This window comes from Pseudophryne corroboree, chromosome 12 (genome assembly GCF_028390025.1).
Source record: "Pseudophryne corroboree isolate aPseCor3 chromosome 12, aPseCor3.hap2, whole genome shotgun sequence".
NCBI classification, from domain to species: domain Eukaryota; kingdom Metazoa; phylum Chordata; class Amphibia; order Anura; family Myobatrachidae; genus Pseudophryne; species Pseudophryne corroboree.
In genome coordinates, this window is record NC_086455.1 from 60905009 (window position 1) to 60922428 (window position 17420).

The 17420-nt window shown below is 45.7% G+C and overlaps 1 protein-coding gene across 4 annotated transcripts in view; it reads left to right on the plus strand.

Annotated features, from left to right (window-relative positions):
- The window catches only part of SAV1 (salvador family WW domain containing protein 1), a 38927-nt gene that overhangs the window by 17281 nt on the left and 4226 nt on the right, over positions 1–17420 (plus strand). For all 4 annotated transcript variants that reach the window (XM_063947551.1, XM_063947552.1, XM_063947554.1 and 1 more), the window contains 2 exons: positions 3019–3289; positions 5135–5290. In XM_063947551.1, the coding sequence (XP_063803621.1) occupies positions 3019–3289; positions 5135–5290 (427 nt within the window). The remainder of the gene's footprint in view (positions 1–3018; positions 3290–5134; positions 5291–17420) is intronic.

Below are 17420 nucleotides of genomic sequence, written 5' to 3' on the forward strand. Positions count from 1 at the left end.
TTTGTGAAATTTCGAATTTGAAAAAGTCGAATTTGAAAAGTCAATTTTTTTGTCGAAAAGTACTGTATTGCATTGTGGGGTTTTTTTTGTTTTGTTTTGTTTTTTGGCGAAAATGTCCCGTTTTTCTACATTTTCGGAAATTCGACCGCAATTGCATATACCCCTGTGTGTGTGGAGTCTGAATTGTTCCCCATCATGGGTTTCCTCTCGGTCCAAAAACATACTCGTAGATTCATTGAAATGACAAACTAATGTGTGTGTGTGTGTGTCCATGTGGTAAGCTCGCCTGGGGCAGGGATATGGATGACCACATATTCTCTGTGCAGCGCTGTGTAATATCTGCACTATAGAACTATAAATCAATAATACGGCGATCAAAGTTGGCCGATCATAATATGCAGATTCAAGTATAAGGTCTATTCAGTGGTTGCCCTTAGTTCTATTGCAAGCGTTAAATATCTCCTATCCACAGCTGATAACCTAAAATTGAATTATTTTGATGAGGAAAAATGAAAGGTTACTTAGGCTCCACATTCTGCTCGCTGGATGCACACAAGTCCCCCTCTGCCATGCTTCATTCGGATCTCCGTTTCCTGATTGGCCTGGAGGCTGCCAGTGCCTCTCTGTAAATGTTCTATTCTCCTTTAGTTGTGTTCTGCATACTGACAGATCCCATTCCAAGGATGAGATGAACTGAGTTACACCAGAAATGCAGGGGCAAAACCCAGGAATTCTGCCACGGGATTATGCATTTATGAGACATTCCCGGGTTGGGCCCGTTTATACCAGCATTTGGAGCTGGGACATCCCGGGTTGGCACCTTTCACACTGAACCCGGGATGGCCCTGCATTTTCTGAGAATGGGCGTCTCAGAAAAAACACAAGACCAGGAAGTGCCCTGAATAGCCAATCGGCATCAGCAGAGGCAACCCGGGAAGGTGGGACATGTCCCTGCACCATTCACACTGACCAGGTTCCAGGGAACATCCCGGGACCAACCCTGGTCGATTGCAGGGTTGAAATGCGGGGACAGAAATCCCGGGTTTTTGTCCCTGTACCCTTTCACACTGAGAAATTTCCCGGGTTGATGCGCGTTCATGTGTTTTAACCCGGGAAATTTTGGGCTTTGTGAAAGGGGTTTTACTAGCTTCCCAAGTAGAAGTTACTTCCCTTTAATCTACAGATTTCTGTGGATTTCCACCCAGCTACCTCCTCTCACACACTTTAATATCTTTTCCCCTCACTTTTTTTCCCTAGCGTAAATAAAAAGTTGATTATAAGAGGGACCCGGACTGGCTACAGCACTGTCTTTGTATTAGGTGTAGCAACATGTAGAGCTGCATTTTTTTCGTTTTATACTTTGACAGTATGGATGGTGTAATGGTTAGCATTACTACCTCACAGCACTGAGGTCATGGGTTCAATTCCCTCCACTGTGTGGAGTTTGTATATTCTCCCTGTGGTTGCATGGGTTTCCTCTGGGTACTCTGGTTTTTTCCTACTCTTCAAAAATATATTGGTTGGTTAATTGACTCCCAACACAAAATTAACCCTAGTGTGTGTGTGTGCATTTACATGGGCAAACTAAATGGGCCAAGTGGTTCTTATCTGCTGTCACATTCTGTTTCTGTGTTTAAGTTCAATTTTATTCAGGAACAGCAAATACAGCAATTAAGCTGTAACTTCTTCATGCAAAAATACATAGATAGATGTCCTCTGTGGAAGTACAATCCGCAGAAGTATGTCAAGAAACATTGTCCATGATGATAAAGGGGTCACAGTAGCTGATTGGTAGGGGGGGGGGAGTTATGCACTCGGTCAGTATTCTCATATATAACTTCTCTGCTGTGTTCCTGCTGGGTGTAAACTTGGTCCAACTAGTGTACTTGCAATTAACCCTTACAAGACTCTGCTGCACACCAGAATTACCTGGTTCTCTAGTAGTGCAGTTAGACTAATTGACAAGCTGCAAATGAAACACTCGTTTCAATTCAGTTCAGCGCGTGTTGAATATCTCTGGCAATTATCTCCCTGTGCTGTTCAATTCAGTGCAATGTGACGTCTGACGAAAGGACAACAAAAGTGCTGGTGTGATGCTGTTTTCTGACCTTTGCGTGGCGGAAGCGGCATCGAGCAAGGCACTTTTGTTGCGAGAACCGGCATTCTCCGACTACACACCATGTTTAGTCCTCAAACTGCCCTTCTATGATATAACCACGTGCTGAATTGAATAGTACCAAGAGCTAATTTCTAGTGGTATTCAATCTGTGCTTAATTGAATTAACCCCATTGGCTGGGTGAAGACGTGGTCCCTCTTATAGATAGGCTTCATGTGTAATATGGTAGTCTGTGATTGCAGGATGTATAGGAAAAATATCTCATTAGCCCTCATCTTTTAGATGAAACCGAAGTCCTTCAGATCCCGGTGACCTTAAGAGCTGTCTTTTATGTCAGAAATCAAATCCGCATTTGCCCACAAAAAAAAGGACCTTGAAATAAATATTTAACATTTATTAATATAAGACTTGGCAGGTGCCAGTAGGCAGTACATCGATGACGTTCAGTTTTTGAGTGAAGAACCTCTTTCATTTCTATTAAGTTATGGGAAGTTTTGCATCTGCATCATTAGTGTTGCCAGATTCCTTTTGTCGGAACAGTTTGTTTATTAGATTTTTGGAGCCCTTTAATATAACCTTTTAATTCTGACTGGGCTCCAAAAACAACAGAGATGGGCTCATCCTCTCTGGTATGAAGGGAACTTTACAAGAATCGGATTCCTGTGGGAGGGGTCTGTAACTCTTTACATTCTCCTGTATGTTATAACTGCTGGTCGGGTGAATGAACCTCTCAGGCTGTTCATCCTCCTTGTCCTGCATTGTTGTAGCTGTGTGTGACCAGAATATCCCCTTCATATAGACCATACTTAGGAGTGTATGTTGCTGGATGATTTTGTTGGGGAACTTTCTGCACCCAGAACTCCGCAGTTTGGAAGTAATTTTGCTGTTATTTCTGGTACAGGAATAGGAAGGGTCGCAGCTACCTCATTAGGGAACTTGACGAATCATAGCTCGGAAGATATGCCCCTTCCTGGCGGCTGGTCGGTGGACTGGACGATAAGGGGGCGGAAGTACTACATCGATCACAACACCAACACTACGCATTGGAGCCATCCCCTGGAGAGGGAAGGACTACCCCCTGGCTGGGAACGTGTGGAGTCTGCAGAGTTTGGCGTCTATTATGTGGATCACATTAATAAAAGAGCGCAGTACAGGCATCCGTGTGCTCCAAGGTAATTCACCCTAAATGCCTCCACATGTACGGTTAGGTAGGTTATGTTTAATGCTAGGTGACATTGCCTGCTCAGTCGGCACAGAGTTTTATGAATATTGGACGATTTGTGGGAATACTGGGGCAGATGTATTAACCTGGAGAAGGCATAAGGAAGTGATAAACCAGTGATATGTGCAAGGTGATAAACACACCAGCCAATCAGCTCCAATATGTAAATTAACAGGATCTGATTGGCTGCTGCCTTTATCACCTTGCACATATCACTGGTTCATCACTTCCTTATGCTTTCTCCAGGTTAATACATCTGCCCCACTGTTTGTTGATTCTTAAGAAATGAGTGGGGTCTATTTACTAAGCCGTGGATGGAGATAAAGTACCAGCCAATCGGCTCCTAACTGCCGCGTTACAGGCTGGGTTTGAAAAATGGAAGTTAAAGTACCAGCCACCCAGGTCATATCTCCACTTTTATCTCTCTCCAAGGTTTAGTAAATAAACCCCCTACGGATGAATGTGGCGTTGACTGCAAGTCAGCCTAAATTGCTTGTGCATTATGTACGTGGAACTAAATGTGGACATTTGCCTGTATTAAAAGTTCTACGCACCTGGTTTCATAAATCATTGGTGTGCACTGGTGCCATTTTCGTGTGTGGCACGAGGTGTGAATGCACACAGGCACATTTAAACATATGCCCAATTCTGCATAGCCTGCCATTGCTAGAGTGAGAGAGTGCACCTGCTACCTTTTCCCTCTGTACACTTTACTAAGTCTCAAGCAGAGTAGCACCTCACTACCTAATTAAAGTGTGCCAATTAGGGCCCTTTTCCCTCTGTAACTGATGTATTCATACATTTTTGAAGGTAGGAGACACCTTCACCCTAATTTAGCACCCTGCCCCACCCACCCCTCTGATTTTAAATAGTCCAACACTATAGCCTTTACATTTGGAATGAGCACACTGTGGTAAGACTCTTACATTTTGTTTACTATGGCAGTCCATAATGGGGGGAATTCTCTGGGGTGCGGGGCTCCCTGTGCCTGCCGTGGCTGGGCATCCCTGGGGCATCGCAATTTAACACTATTTCATCACTCCATGGCCCTTAGTTTGTTTTATATATATATATATATATATATATATATGTAACACCTTCACATCATTTTCTTTTAATCCTCACATTATTCATACATGCAGCAACAGCTGCTCCTACCTCTTTAACCCTATATTTTATCACTCCTGCGATGCCCTGGGGTTGTCTGGCTGGGTGGCTCTGGGGTGTCCTGCCCCCCGGACCTGAACCCCTATAGTTAGTGTTAGGGACCTACCCAATGAGAGGCTACCTTGATGCAGTGGGTAAGCTCATAGCCCTGGCCAGGAATATGCTAAGTGCCTCTGGTTACTACAGGTTGAGCTAGTGTGAGATAGTGCACCTGCTACCTTTTCCCTCTGTACACATTGCAGGCCGTCAGCTGCAAGCGGAGATGAGACAACACTGCATCACCCATACTTGCATACACTCAGCTCTGCAGCATGAGACAAAGGCCAAGATACATCCCCAAACCACATAGGGAGGTACGGTGGAAGTTGTAGGACCCGTTGACATCAGGGAAGCACTTTGTCTTGCGCCCCTGTTGGATCTACTAGTGTAACAATACTCTGAGAATAAGGTCAGTCAAAAGGCTGCATCTACAGTATCTAGGTGACTTGGAAATGTTAATGTCTATGACACTGTTGTATGTTGATCAGTAATGGTTACAGGCGTTTAGCTTCACAAATGAAGAGTAGCTGGGTGGGATGTCAGGCCAGTCGTATCTCTACTCACTTCAGCCTTGTTATTTCTCCTGCAGTGTTCCGCGTTATGACCAGCCCCCTCCACTCCCACCTCCAGTAACTTATCAGCCCAGGCAAGTGGATAGAAGCCAACAGCTCCTGGTGCCTGCCAATCCATACCATACAGCCGAGATCCCAGACTGGCTTCAGGTGTATGCCAGGGCCCCTGTAAAGTGAGTTGTTGCCGTGTTTTATTATTTTGTAATATTGAAGCTTGTCATTAAAGAATAAAGCTAATTTAATAGCCGAAACGACCACTTCATAGCATTATGTAGCTATTGTATTGTGTAAAATGCACTTTATTCTTACTTCTGAGTTGCACTTCTTCTTCAACCGGTCAGATCTGTATTTTATTCCCCTCCATCCTTATTGGCTGGATCGTAGAGCGTGACATAGGACATGCTCACACGTCCTCTGCAGGAGGTGAGATCTCAGCCATGACCCTGCAGCCTCATGCTGATCGTTGTCCTAAACCTCAACGAAGTTGGACTGGGCTAGTTCTGTCGGCATACATTTCTGTGTTCTATGTACCTATTGGATCCTCCTCCTGAGTTTGGTGCATTTCAACAATTTACAGTAAATATTAGAACTCTAACCCTGACTAGTTAAACCCCCCCACCACCACCTTCTTATCTCACTGGCAGCTGCTGCCTCCCTCCTTCCTTATATTGTAGACATATACCAGCCACCCTCCTCTCACCGGCAGCTTTGGTCTCCCCTCCTTATCTTGCCAGCAGCTTTGGTCCCCCCCTTGTTCTCTTGCACACAGCTATGGTCCTCCCCTCTTTATGGTGCCGGCAGCTATGGACCCCCTCTTTATCTTGCCAGCAGCTACGCCCCCGCAAAACTTTATCTTGCTTCCATCTACAGCCCACCTCTTAATGTGACTGGCAACTACAGTCCCCCTTCTTAATCTTGCCGTCAACTACGCACCCCCCTCCTCATCTCGCCACTCATCGCTTTCTGATTTGTTTGAATGCTGCCTGTGCACAATAACTGCGCTCAGTCTGCCCCTGGGGAATATAACCACAAGTGAAGGGTGGAGAATAGCAGTGGAAACGGATAGCAGCTTTTTGGAACTGCTCCATTACTGCTGATGCTCTTTATACCCCCTTCTTTATGTCCTAAATACAGTAGTTGTTGGTTTTTTTTTTTGTTGGTTTTTTTTTGGGTGGGGGGGTTTGATATGATCTCAAAAAAAAAAAAAAAAGACAACACAGGGTACAGTGCAGCAGTTTCTAGTTCAAAACGTTTTTTGGTCCTGTTTCTCTAAAAAAAAAAAAAAAAATTTTTAGAACAACAAAACCTCCTAAAGGTTCATCAGCCAGGTCTTCTTGCCAATTAGTGACTCAACAGTCTCTGACATATGATGCTGAACAGTTGTTTCAGTTTTTATATATACAGTACTGTGCAGAAGTTTTAGGTAAGTGTGGAAAAAATGCTGCAAAGTAAGAATGCTTTCAAAATTAGAAGTGCTAATAGTTTATTTTGATCCATTAACAAAATGCAAAGTGAATGAAGAGAAATCTAAATCCATTCCATATTTGGCGTGACCACCCTTTGCCTTCAAAATAGCATCAATTCTTCTAGGTACACTTGCACACAGTTTTTGAAATAACTCTGCAGGGAGGTTATTCCAAACATCTTGGAGAATGAACCACAGATCACCTGTGGATCTAGGCTTGCTCAAGTCCTTCTGTCTCTCTTCCTTTAAATCCGGACAGACTCGATGATGCTGATATCAGGGCTCTGTAGGGGCCATATAATCACTTCCAGGACTCCTTGTTCTTCTTTACGCTGAAGATAGTTCTTAATGACATTGGCTGTATATTTCTGCTTCAGAATAAATTTGAAGCCAATCAGATGCCTCCCTTATGGTACTGCATGATGGATAAGTACCTGCGTGTATTACTCAGCATTGAAGACTCCATTAATCCTGACCAAACCCCTAACTCCATTTGCTGAAATGCGGCCCCAAACTTGCAAAGAACCTCCATCATGCTTCATTGTTGCCTGCAGACACTCATCATTCCGCTCTACAGCCCTTCGGCAAACTGCCTTCTACTACAGCCGAGTAGTTCACATTTTGACTCCTGTGCTGCCATTTTTTTGCACCCCGGTTTGAGATTTTCGTACATAGTTGAGTCATTTGGCCTTGTTTCCACGTCGAAATGATGGCTTTTTGGCCGCAGTTCTTCCAAGATCATCATTTCTGGCCAGACTTCTCTGAACAGTAGATGGGTGTATCTGGGTCCCACTGATTTCTGCCCGTTCTGAGCTGATGGCACTGCTGGACATCATCTAATTTCAAGGGAAGTAAGTATGATGTGTCTTTCATCTGATGAACTAAGTTGCCTTGGCCGACTACTACGTCTACGGTCCTCAATGTTTTCATGTGCTTCTTCAATAGAGCCTGAACAGCACACCTTGAAACCCCAGTCTGCTTGAAATCTTTCCCTGATAGAGATCTTGCTGATAAAGTTATAACTACCTTGTGGCTTGTTGCTGAGCTCATTCTTGCCATGGTTTATGACCTGTGACATGAAACTGTCATCCACAACCTCACCTTTGTTGCAGAGTTTGGCTGTTCCTCACCCAGTTTTAAGCCTCCTACACAGCTGTTTCTGCTTCAGTTAATGATTGTGTTTTAATCTATATATGAAAATAATCATCATTATCACCTGTTTGGTTGATCATACACCTGACTACAATCCTACAAAATCCCTGACTTTGTGTAAGAATTGATGCTGTTTTGAAGGCAAAGGGTAGTCACACCAAATAATTTCATTTAGCTTTCTCTTCTGTTCATTCACTTTGCATTTTGTTAAATAACCTATTAACACTTCTATTTTTTGAAATATTGATGGTTTTTTTTAATCAAGAGTGAATGAAAATAAATATATATATATATATATATATATATATATATATATATATATATATATATATATATATATATATATATATATATATATAATTAATTAATTAGAGAGAATCAGTATTAATTTCCAGCGCACGTGATCCTGGCATGTATAATACAGACATCTAGATCCTGAAGAACGAAATCCTGACGGGTGAGTGTAGAGTATTTCCCCAACTCATCTACACCCTAACCCTCTGGTTCCACAGGCTAAACCTAAGGGGATAACTATTTTTCCATACCATGACTATTTAATAATCCTGGCACAATCTCAGGAATTGCTTCAGTGTCATCTGCAACAGGCCAGTAGCTTGTTTGCAGAGACACGGTTGGCTCATAAATTGGGCAAAGTCATACCTGGTTCCGTCACAATGGATGTCTAACTTGGGGGCTGTATTGGATTCGGGTCTTGAGTAATTTTACCTCTGAACAAAATATCCGCAGTTCAGTCGAGGATTCAGGAGCGATGCGTGTGATGGGATCTATGGTGCTGACATTCGACATGGTGGAGTATGCTCAATTCCACTTGAGGCCTCTACAACGTCTGATCCTTTCCAAATGGAATGTTTTTCATCAGACAATAAAAACGCAGACTATGGTCCTTCCTCTGGAAGTAAGGATGTCGTTAGCCTGGTGACTACAGACATCCCATCTGGACAAAGGGAGACCCTTTTGGATCTCAGATTGGGAGGTTCTGACAATGGATGCCAGTCTTCAGGGCTGGGGAGCAGTGTCAGAAAGAAGTTGCTTCCAAGGGCAGTTGACCAAGGAAAAAAGTTGCCTGCCAATAAATATATTGGAACTTCGGGATATAGATAGATAGATAGATAGATAGATATATAGATAGATATATAGATAGATAGATATATATATATATATATATATATATATATACACTGTACGATGAGGACTGCTAAAAAGTCACTGTATTAAATACAATACATCATTCATCATGTATACAGTGACTTTTCAGCAGTCCTTGAGTGCCGCAGTTTTCTTCGTACAGTGTTCCATTTACTCTGAGGGTATCGGGGCATTTCAGTATTTAAGAGAGTGCCGGGCTGTTGAGAGATAGATGGATAGATATATAATATGGCACTCATTCAGGCAAAGGACATTCTTCAGGGGAAACCAGTTCAAATTCACTTGGACAGTGCAACGGCAGTAGCGTACCTCAATCATCAGGGAGGAACTTGCAGCCAAAAAGCAATGAAGGAGGTAAGCCGCACGTTAAGGTGGGCAGAACATCATTATCCAGCCTTGGCCGCAGTGTTCATTCCGGGAGTCCTAAACTGGGAAGCGGATTTTCTCAGTCGACACACCATTCATGCAATCGAATGGGCTTTACACACCGAGGTTTTCCAGACTCTGGTAGACAAGTGGGGGTTACCGGAGATAGAGCTCATGGCTTCTCGCCAGAACAACAAAGTTCCCGCATACGGGTCAAGGACACAGGATCCCAACGCAAACTTTGTGGATGCCCTGTCAGTAAGATGAGACTTTCGTCTGGCCTATGTGTTCCCAGGGTGATGCGAAAGGTAAAACAGGGAAAGGGCGCCGTGATACGAATAGCTCCGGTTTGGCCCAGAAGATATTGGTACACAGATCTGCAAAGGCTGTCGGTGGATACTCTGTTCCTACTCCCTCAGTGTCCAGATCTACTGTCCCAGGGTCCTTGCTATTGCAAGCACCTGGATTGGCTGTCTTTGATGGCGTGGCTCTTGAGATTTCCATCCTGAAAGCAAGAGGGTTCTCACAACAGGTAATTCAAAAAATGTTTAGAGCAAGGAAACCATCCTCTGCTCACATTTGTTACCGAATATGGCAGGCCTATATTCAGTGGTGCAGTGACAGGAAATTTAACCCTAGGTCTTTCAGAGGGGTGATCTTTAGGTTGCCGTCGGCGGGGCTCCCAACGACTACCATACCCCGTGCCGGAATCCCGACCACCGGCATACCGACACCTTTTCTCCCTCTTGGGGGTCCACGACCCCCGTGGAATGGGGAATAGATACCGTTTAGTGCGCACAAGGGGCTCATTTGCTCTCGCCCAGCTGTCTGTATGCCGGCGCCGGTTTGCTGGCCGCCAGGAGCCCGACCGCCTGCATCACATACTACACCCCTTTCAGAGTTTTCAAAGTCCTAGCATTCCTTCAGGCAGGAATGGACAAAGGTCTACGGGTGGCTTCCTTGAGAGTTCAGGTGTAAGCATTGACTGTGTGGTTTGAAAAGAAAATTGCTAATCTACAGGATGTTTGCACTTTTTTCCAAGGAATGCTTCACATCCAACCTCCTTTTGTTCCTATTACAGCTCCTTGGGATTTAAGTTTAGACCTAAAGGCTCTTCAAATTGCCCCATTTGAACCACTGAAGCAAGTGGATCTTAAATGGTTGACAGCTAAAGTTCTCTTTTCTACTGGCTATTGCTTCAGCTAGAAGAGTTTCAGACTTAGGCGCATTATGTTGCTTTCCTTTTCTGATATTTTATCTAGATAGAGCGGTTCTCAGAACCAAATCTGGTTATCTTCCTAAGGTGGTGTCTAAATTCCACCTTAAGGAAGAAATTGTAGTCTCTGCTTTCCAAGGGCCGGACCTTTCTGTGGGAGATGCATCATTGGACGTAGTCCGTGCTTTATGGATCTACGTGGATTTCACCAGTGCCATCAGAAAGACGGACACTCTTTTTGTTCTCTACGGGTTTCACAAGAGAGGATGGCCTGCTGACAAGCAGACACTGGCGAGGTGGCTTCGAATGATGATTTCAGAAGCATATTCTCAAGCTGATCTCCCTGTTCCAGCTAATGTGTCTGCTCACTCTACTCGCAAGGTCGGTCCACCATGGGCAGCACAACGTGATTCTTTAGCTGAATAGATATTTAAGGCAGACACATGGTCTTCCATTAACAAATTCATTAGACATTATGCCTTTGATACCTTTGCCTGTCAGGATGCTGAATTCGGGCAAAGTATTCTCCTGTCCAATCAGGAGTGTCCTCTCCACAAATATTGCTTTGGAACATCCCAATGTTTATCCTGTGGATAATCTGTGGACCCTGCAGGAGAAATACGTAGTTATGGTAGACTTACTGTCAGTAACTTTCTCCTAAGTCCACAGTATCCACAGGGATCCCACCCCGACGCCTGATTTGAGGATCCTTACACCTACTAACCTCTTCCTTCTTGTACGGAAGTGTGTGCATGTGTGTTCTTCTCGCCTGATTAGGCCTCTCTATAATGCTCCTGCCTTGAGCTTTGGAAAACAACTGAATTGCCTTAGCCAGTAGGCGGGGATATAGGGAACTGGCCCGTTGCATTCTGGGAGCCCGAAAGCTTTTGATCGTTGGTGCTAATCTGCTGACACTACCTCATATCCCCAGTGTTTATCCTGTGGATACTGTGGACTTAGGAGAAATAGAGTTATCGACGGAAAGTATACCATAACTATATATTTCCTAGTTACACTATTTTCCCTGCAACACTATTGCATTAGTGCGCAACCCCCTAGCTCACTAGTACCCCTTTTCACATTAGTACCCCTTCCATACACACTGCCCGATCTGTCGGGGACTGACTTCATGAACTGGGTGGGCTTGTACACACGCCCGCCCAGTTAGCTGTCAATCACCACCGGCTGCCGCAGCATGTGTACGGGCGGGTGGCGGCCGTCCGTACACACACAGCGACCCGCCAATATATCGGTAGATATATTGTCCGGCCGACGCGATATGTCTGTAAACGACTGAGTTGCCTGTACACACTGGCCGACACACGTACGACGCCGTACTGCCCATACACACTGGCCGACGCACCCACGAGAACTGCCGATATATCGGCCGGTGTGTACCCACCTATAGTGTGTGATGTCATTGACACAAAGCTAAGCAGTATGTTTTAATTGTAGCTGCAGTTCATTGTTTGCAGGCTGTGTTTTCTGAACTCTGCCGCCCCCCCTCCCCTGACCAGTTAAACAAACAAGTAATTCTACTTACAAATTATGCTATTCTATAGCAACCCTAAATTTACATGATGCATGTTGCATGGATAGACTAGATTTTAATCTGTTCACATTGTGGTTCAAGCTCCTTGGTGACTATTTGGTTCAATATCAGGATCCAGAATAATATGATGCATATTATTAATTATGACACCTGATATTGGAGCAAAATGAGGATCATAAACTGGAAACCTCAGTATAGATTGTAAATGATGATACTTTCTGTAGTCACTAAGGGGGTAATTCCAAGTTGATCGCAGCAGGAAATTTTGTAGCAGTTGGGCAAAACCATGTGCACTGCAGGGGAGGCAGATATAACATGTGCAGAGAGAGTTAGATTTGCAACTTGGAATTACCCCCTAAATGTAGTGGTGCCTAATATACATTAAGTGGAATTCAATTGTTTGAAAAGTCGGTTGGGTGCTGCGGGGTACACTGGGCTCCACAAGGAATAACATCGGGTGTAGAGTAGGATCTTGATCCGAGTCACCAACAGGCTCAAAGCTTTGACTGTTCCCAAGATGCATACCTATATTCTGTAACCTGAGGGGGGCTAATTGCGTCAGGTTTATTAACTAATATAGGTGTTTCACAAGATATACTTACTGTGTATATTTCTATGTGATTTATAGTCGCCATATATTTCTTGGATTCCAGGTTTGTGCTGATACACTACACTGGGAGTTCTTGCTAGATATAGCGCTGCTAAAATTGTACCGGGTTGCCTGATATTGAACTTATCATTATGTCAGCTACAAGGTGCAACGGTGCTGGGGCTGATCCCACATTGCGTGGAGGTAACGCTGCAGACACTTTTGAGGAAAACATGGCAGCAGAGAGTTCAGGTTCAGGGGGTTCCTTACCCCACAGTGGAGTTGTGGCTGCGGGGGTCCACAATGACCCACCATGGGCTACCTTGTCCACGTTATTAAATACGCTGATAACTAAACTTACGCCCCCTATGGGACCTCCTATGCCAGTGCAGCAATTTATGGTCCCTACAGTTAATCCGCCATGGGCAGATCAGATATCATCTCAGTTGCAGCACTTGAACTAAGCACTGTCTAAAAAGAAGTCTCACTCTCGCCCGACTAAGACTTCTTCCAAACAGGCCACTACTTCCTCACAATCCACCACTGTTCCTGACACCACCTCTGATGAGGATGGCGCATATACTGACCCCACGAACACTGACTCAGATAGGGAAGGATGGTCACAGGTGGATGTCCCTGTCTGATTCAGGCTATCAGGCTGATTCTTCAGGTTTCTGATGAACCCGAGGTTATTTCAAAAAATCAAGACAGATTTAAACGTAAGAAAGTGGTTAAACAAGTTTTACCTCATTCTCAACACCTAGCTGACATGCGTCCTAGGAAAATCCAGGAACAAAGTTCACACCGCATAAGAGACTGTTGGCTCACTATCCTCTTTCTGCGGAGCTATGAAAAAATTGGGAAACTCCTCCACCTGTGGATTCTCAGGTGGCGAGGCTAGTGGTTTCCTCAGCTCTGCCAGTGACTACCGTCACCTCTCTGAAGGAACCAAACGGATAGACGTGTGGAGGGTTGTTTAAAGGCAACTTACACCCTAACAGGGCTGTGCATAGGCCAACCATTGCAGCAACATGGGCTGTTGAAGCATGGGCTTAGGAGCTGGAGGCGGAGCTACCTTCTAATGCTTCAGATCATGCTAGACAATGTCTCTCATATATCGCCACAGCTTATCGGTACCTTAAGGAGGCGGCTTCTGAGGGCGGGGTGCTGGCGGCCAAGGCTGCTACTATGTCCGTCTTGGCTCGGCATATCCTTTGGTTGAGATCTTGGTCTGTGGACATGGATTCTAAGAAATACCTGGAGGTGCTCCCTTTTAAGGGAGACATTCTTTTCGGAGAAGACCTCAATAAGATTGTGGCTGACTTGGCATCTGCTAAAACAGCTTGCCTACCAAGTACGGCACCTTTTGCGCTGAAGGTTTAAAAGTACTTTCCCTAGGCCCTTTCGTCCTCCCAGGAAAAGCAAAAGGTCAGGCGTACCCGAAACAAGCTTGTGCTTCCAAACCTGCCAAGCCCAGATCCCAAGGGGGCCTGGGCTGCCCGTCAGCCTGCTTCCAAAACAGACAAGCCTGCCGCAGGCCTACCTCTGGGAGATCCCAGGGTGGGGGGCTGACTTCTAGGGTTTGCCCAGGAATGGTTGAAGACCACTTCAGATGCCTGGGTGCGGGAAATCATCACTCGAGGTTACACCGTATCCTTAAAAAATCATCCCCCTCATCGGTTTTGCCTGACAGACGTCACTTCGGATCTGGTAAAGGCAACAACGCTTCATTCGGTGGTACAGTCTCTCCCGGACACAGGATTTGGTAGTACAGGTGCCTCTATCTCAGAGAGGCAAGGGTTATTAGTCACTGCTGTTTCTAGTCCTGAAAAACAGAACGGGTCCTCGCGGCCTATTCTCAAACTCAAGTCCTTAAACAATTATGTGAGGGTCTCCCAAGATTCGTATGGAAACTCTACGCTCTATTGTTCTGGCCTTGGAGCCTGGGGACTATATGGTCTCCCTGGACATACAGGATGCCTACCTGCATATTCCTATTGCAACGTCAGCAGTATCATCTTAGGTTTGCAGTGGGCATCCTTCATTACCAATTTCGGGCGTTACCTTTTGGTTTGACAACGGCTCCTCGAGTATTCACCAGTGCTATGGCGGTAATGACGGCTGTACTCCGCCGTCAAGGGGTCAGGATCCTACTGTACCTGGACGATTTGCTGCTCCTGGCGAATTCCCCAGAAATTCTCCTGCGACATCTGGATCTGACTATCCAGTTTCTGCAAGCCCATGGGTGGCTAGTCAACTAGAAGAAATCATCCCTGGCCCCTACTCGGAGCATGCTGCAACCTGGAGCGTTGTTGGACACTCACACCCAGAGGTTGTTCTTGTCTCAGGAGAAAATCCTGAAACTTCAGGACCGGATTCGATGCTTCCTATCTCGTCGTGTGTGTCGATTAATTTGGAGATGCAAGTGCTAGGTCTCATGGTGTCGGCTTTCGACATGGTGGAGTACGCTCAATTCCATTCTCGCCCTCTATAATTCTGGCCAAATTGGACGGCCTGCCTCACCGGATCAGATCTCAAATGATCTCCTTGTCTCCGGAGGTCCGACTGTCACTGAGCTGGTGGCTTCAGGACCAACGTTTGAGAGGGTGTCGTCCTTTCTGGATCTCCAATTGGGTCCTTCTGACGCCGGATGCCAGTCTGAGAGGATGGGGCGCGGTGTTGAAGCAACACTCCCTTCAGGGCCGGTGGACCAAGGAGGAGTCTCTCCTCCCGATAAACATTCTGGAATTGCGGATGGTGTTCAATGCACTGAACTTGGCCCAGCATTTGCTACAGAACAGACCTGTTCAAGTACACTCGAACAACGCCACCATGGTGGCTTACATAAATCATCAAGGCGGCACTCGAAGCCGCATGGCAATGAGGGAACTATCACGAATTCTTCAGTGGGCAGAACGCCATCTGCCAGCCATATCGGCAGTATTCATTCCGGGGGTCCTTGGGAAGCGGACTTTCTCAGTCGTCAGGACGTACACGCCGGAGAATGGAGCCTCCATCCAGAGGTGTTTCAACTTCTCGTGGACATGTGGGGCCTTCCAGATGTGGACCTGATGGCGTCTCAACACAATCACAAGGTTTCCGGTCTTTGAAGCAAGGACAAGGGATCCTCAAGCAGCGTTCGTGGACGCACTGGCAATTCCATGGAACTTTCGGCTGCCATACATGTTCCCTACGGTGTCACTCCTGCCCAGGGTAATACGGAAGTTCAAGCAGGAAGGAGGAATTCTACTTCTGATCGCTTCGGCGTTGCCCAGACGGCACTGGTCCTCCGATCTACAGGGCCTCTCGCTGGTTCGTCTACTTCCACAATGACCAGACCTCTACGTTCAGGGTCCTTGTGTTTACCGGGACTTGGCCCATCTGGCTTTGACGGCGTGGCTCTTGAAGCTTTCTTCTTGAGGGCCAAGGGTTTTTCTGAGGCGGTCTTTCAAACTATGTTGAAGGCCCGTAAGCCGGCTTCTGCTCGGATTTACCATAGGGTCTGGAATTCTTACTTTACTTGGTGTGCGTCTCATAATCATGACTGTTTCAAGTTTAGTACGGCTAAACTTTTGGCCTTCCTACAGCAGGGCCTGGACTTAGGCCTTAGTCTGGCCTCCCTCAAGGTTCACATTTCTGCCTTGTCGGTTTGGTTTCAGAGAAAGATTGCTAGGGTAGTGACCGAGCCGTTCTTAGAATGCGCCCGGGTTATTTACCCAAGGATCGTGTCTTCCTTCCACCTTAACAAGGAGATTGTGGTTCTGGCCTTCAATTCTCCTGAGTTGTCCTCCAAAGAGCGTTCTTTGGATGTGGTACAGGCTCTCCGTATCTATGTGAAGAGAACTGCCTCCGTTAGGAAGTCTGATTCTCTTTGTACGGTTTGGATTTTACAAACGTGGCTGGCCTGCTAACAAGCAGACCTTAGCCAGATGGATTAGAATGGTGATTGTACATGCTTATGTACAGGCTGGTCTTCCAGCTCCTGCTACCATCAAAGCACATTCTACTCTGTCGATTGGACCTTCTTGGGCAGCCCGCCGTGGTGCGACCCTTGAACAGTTGTGCAAGGCGGCTATGTGGTCCTCAGGGAACACGTTCATAAGGTTCTATGCCTTCGATACTTCCGCCTCCTAGGATGCTTCCTTTGGACGCCGGGTTCTTGTGCCCGCTATAGTGCGTCCCCTCCCATAAGGAACTGCTTTAGGACTTCTTTGATGTTGTTCCTTGTGGAGCCCAGTGTACCCCACAGCAGAAAACGAGATTTATGGTAAGAACTTTCCATTGTTAAATCTTTCTGTGAGGTACACTGGGCTCCACAAGGCGCCCACCCTGACGCACTTAGCTTCTTTGGGATGGTATGGCATTAGCCGCTGACGACCTTTCTTGTAGTGAGTGTGTGGTGTATGTGGCTACTAATGATTGCTGACTGTTACCTGCTACTGCATTGGACTGCTTAACTAAACTGAGCTCCTGTGCATGGAGGCGGGGTTATAGAGGAGGCGGGGTTATAAAGGAGGCAGCGCTGTGCATCTTGGGAACAGTCAAAGATTTGAGCCTGTTGGTGCCTTGGATCAAGATCCTACTCTACACCCCGATGTTATTCCTTGTGCAGCCCAGTGTACCTCACAGAAAGAGATTTAACAACCGTAAGTTCTTACCATAAATCTTGTTTTTCCTGTCTATTAGATAGGAAAAAGCAGACTCTCAACTAACTTTTCAAACCATTGAATACCCCCCATTGTGTCCTTTGTATATTGATTATGTTTGTGTTTTATTGATTGATTGTAACAAGTGTT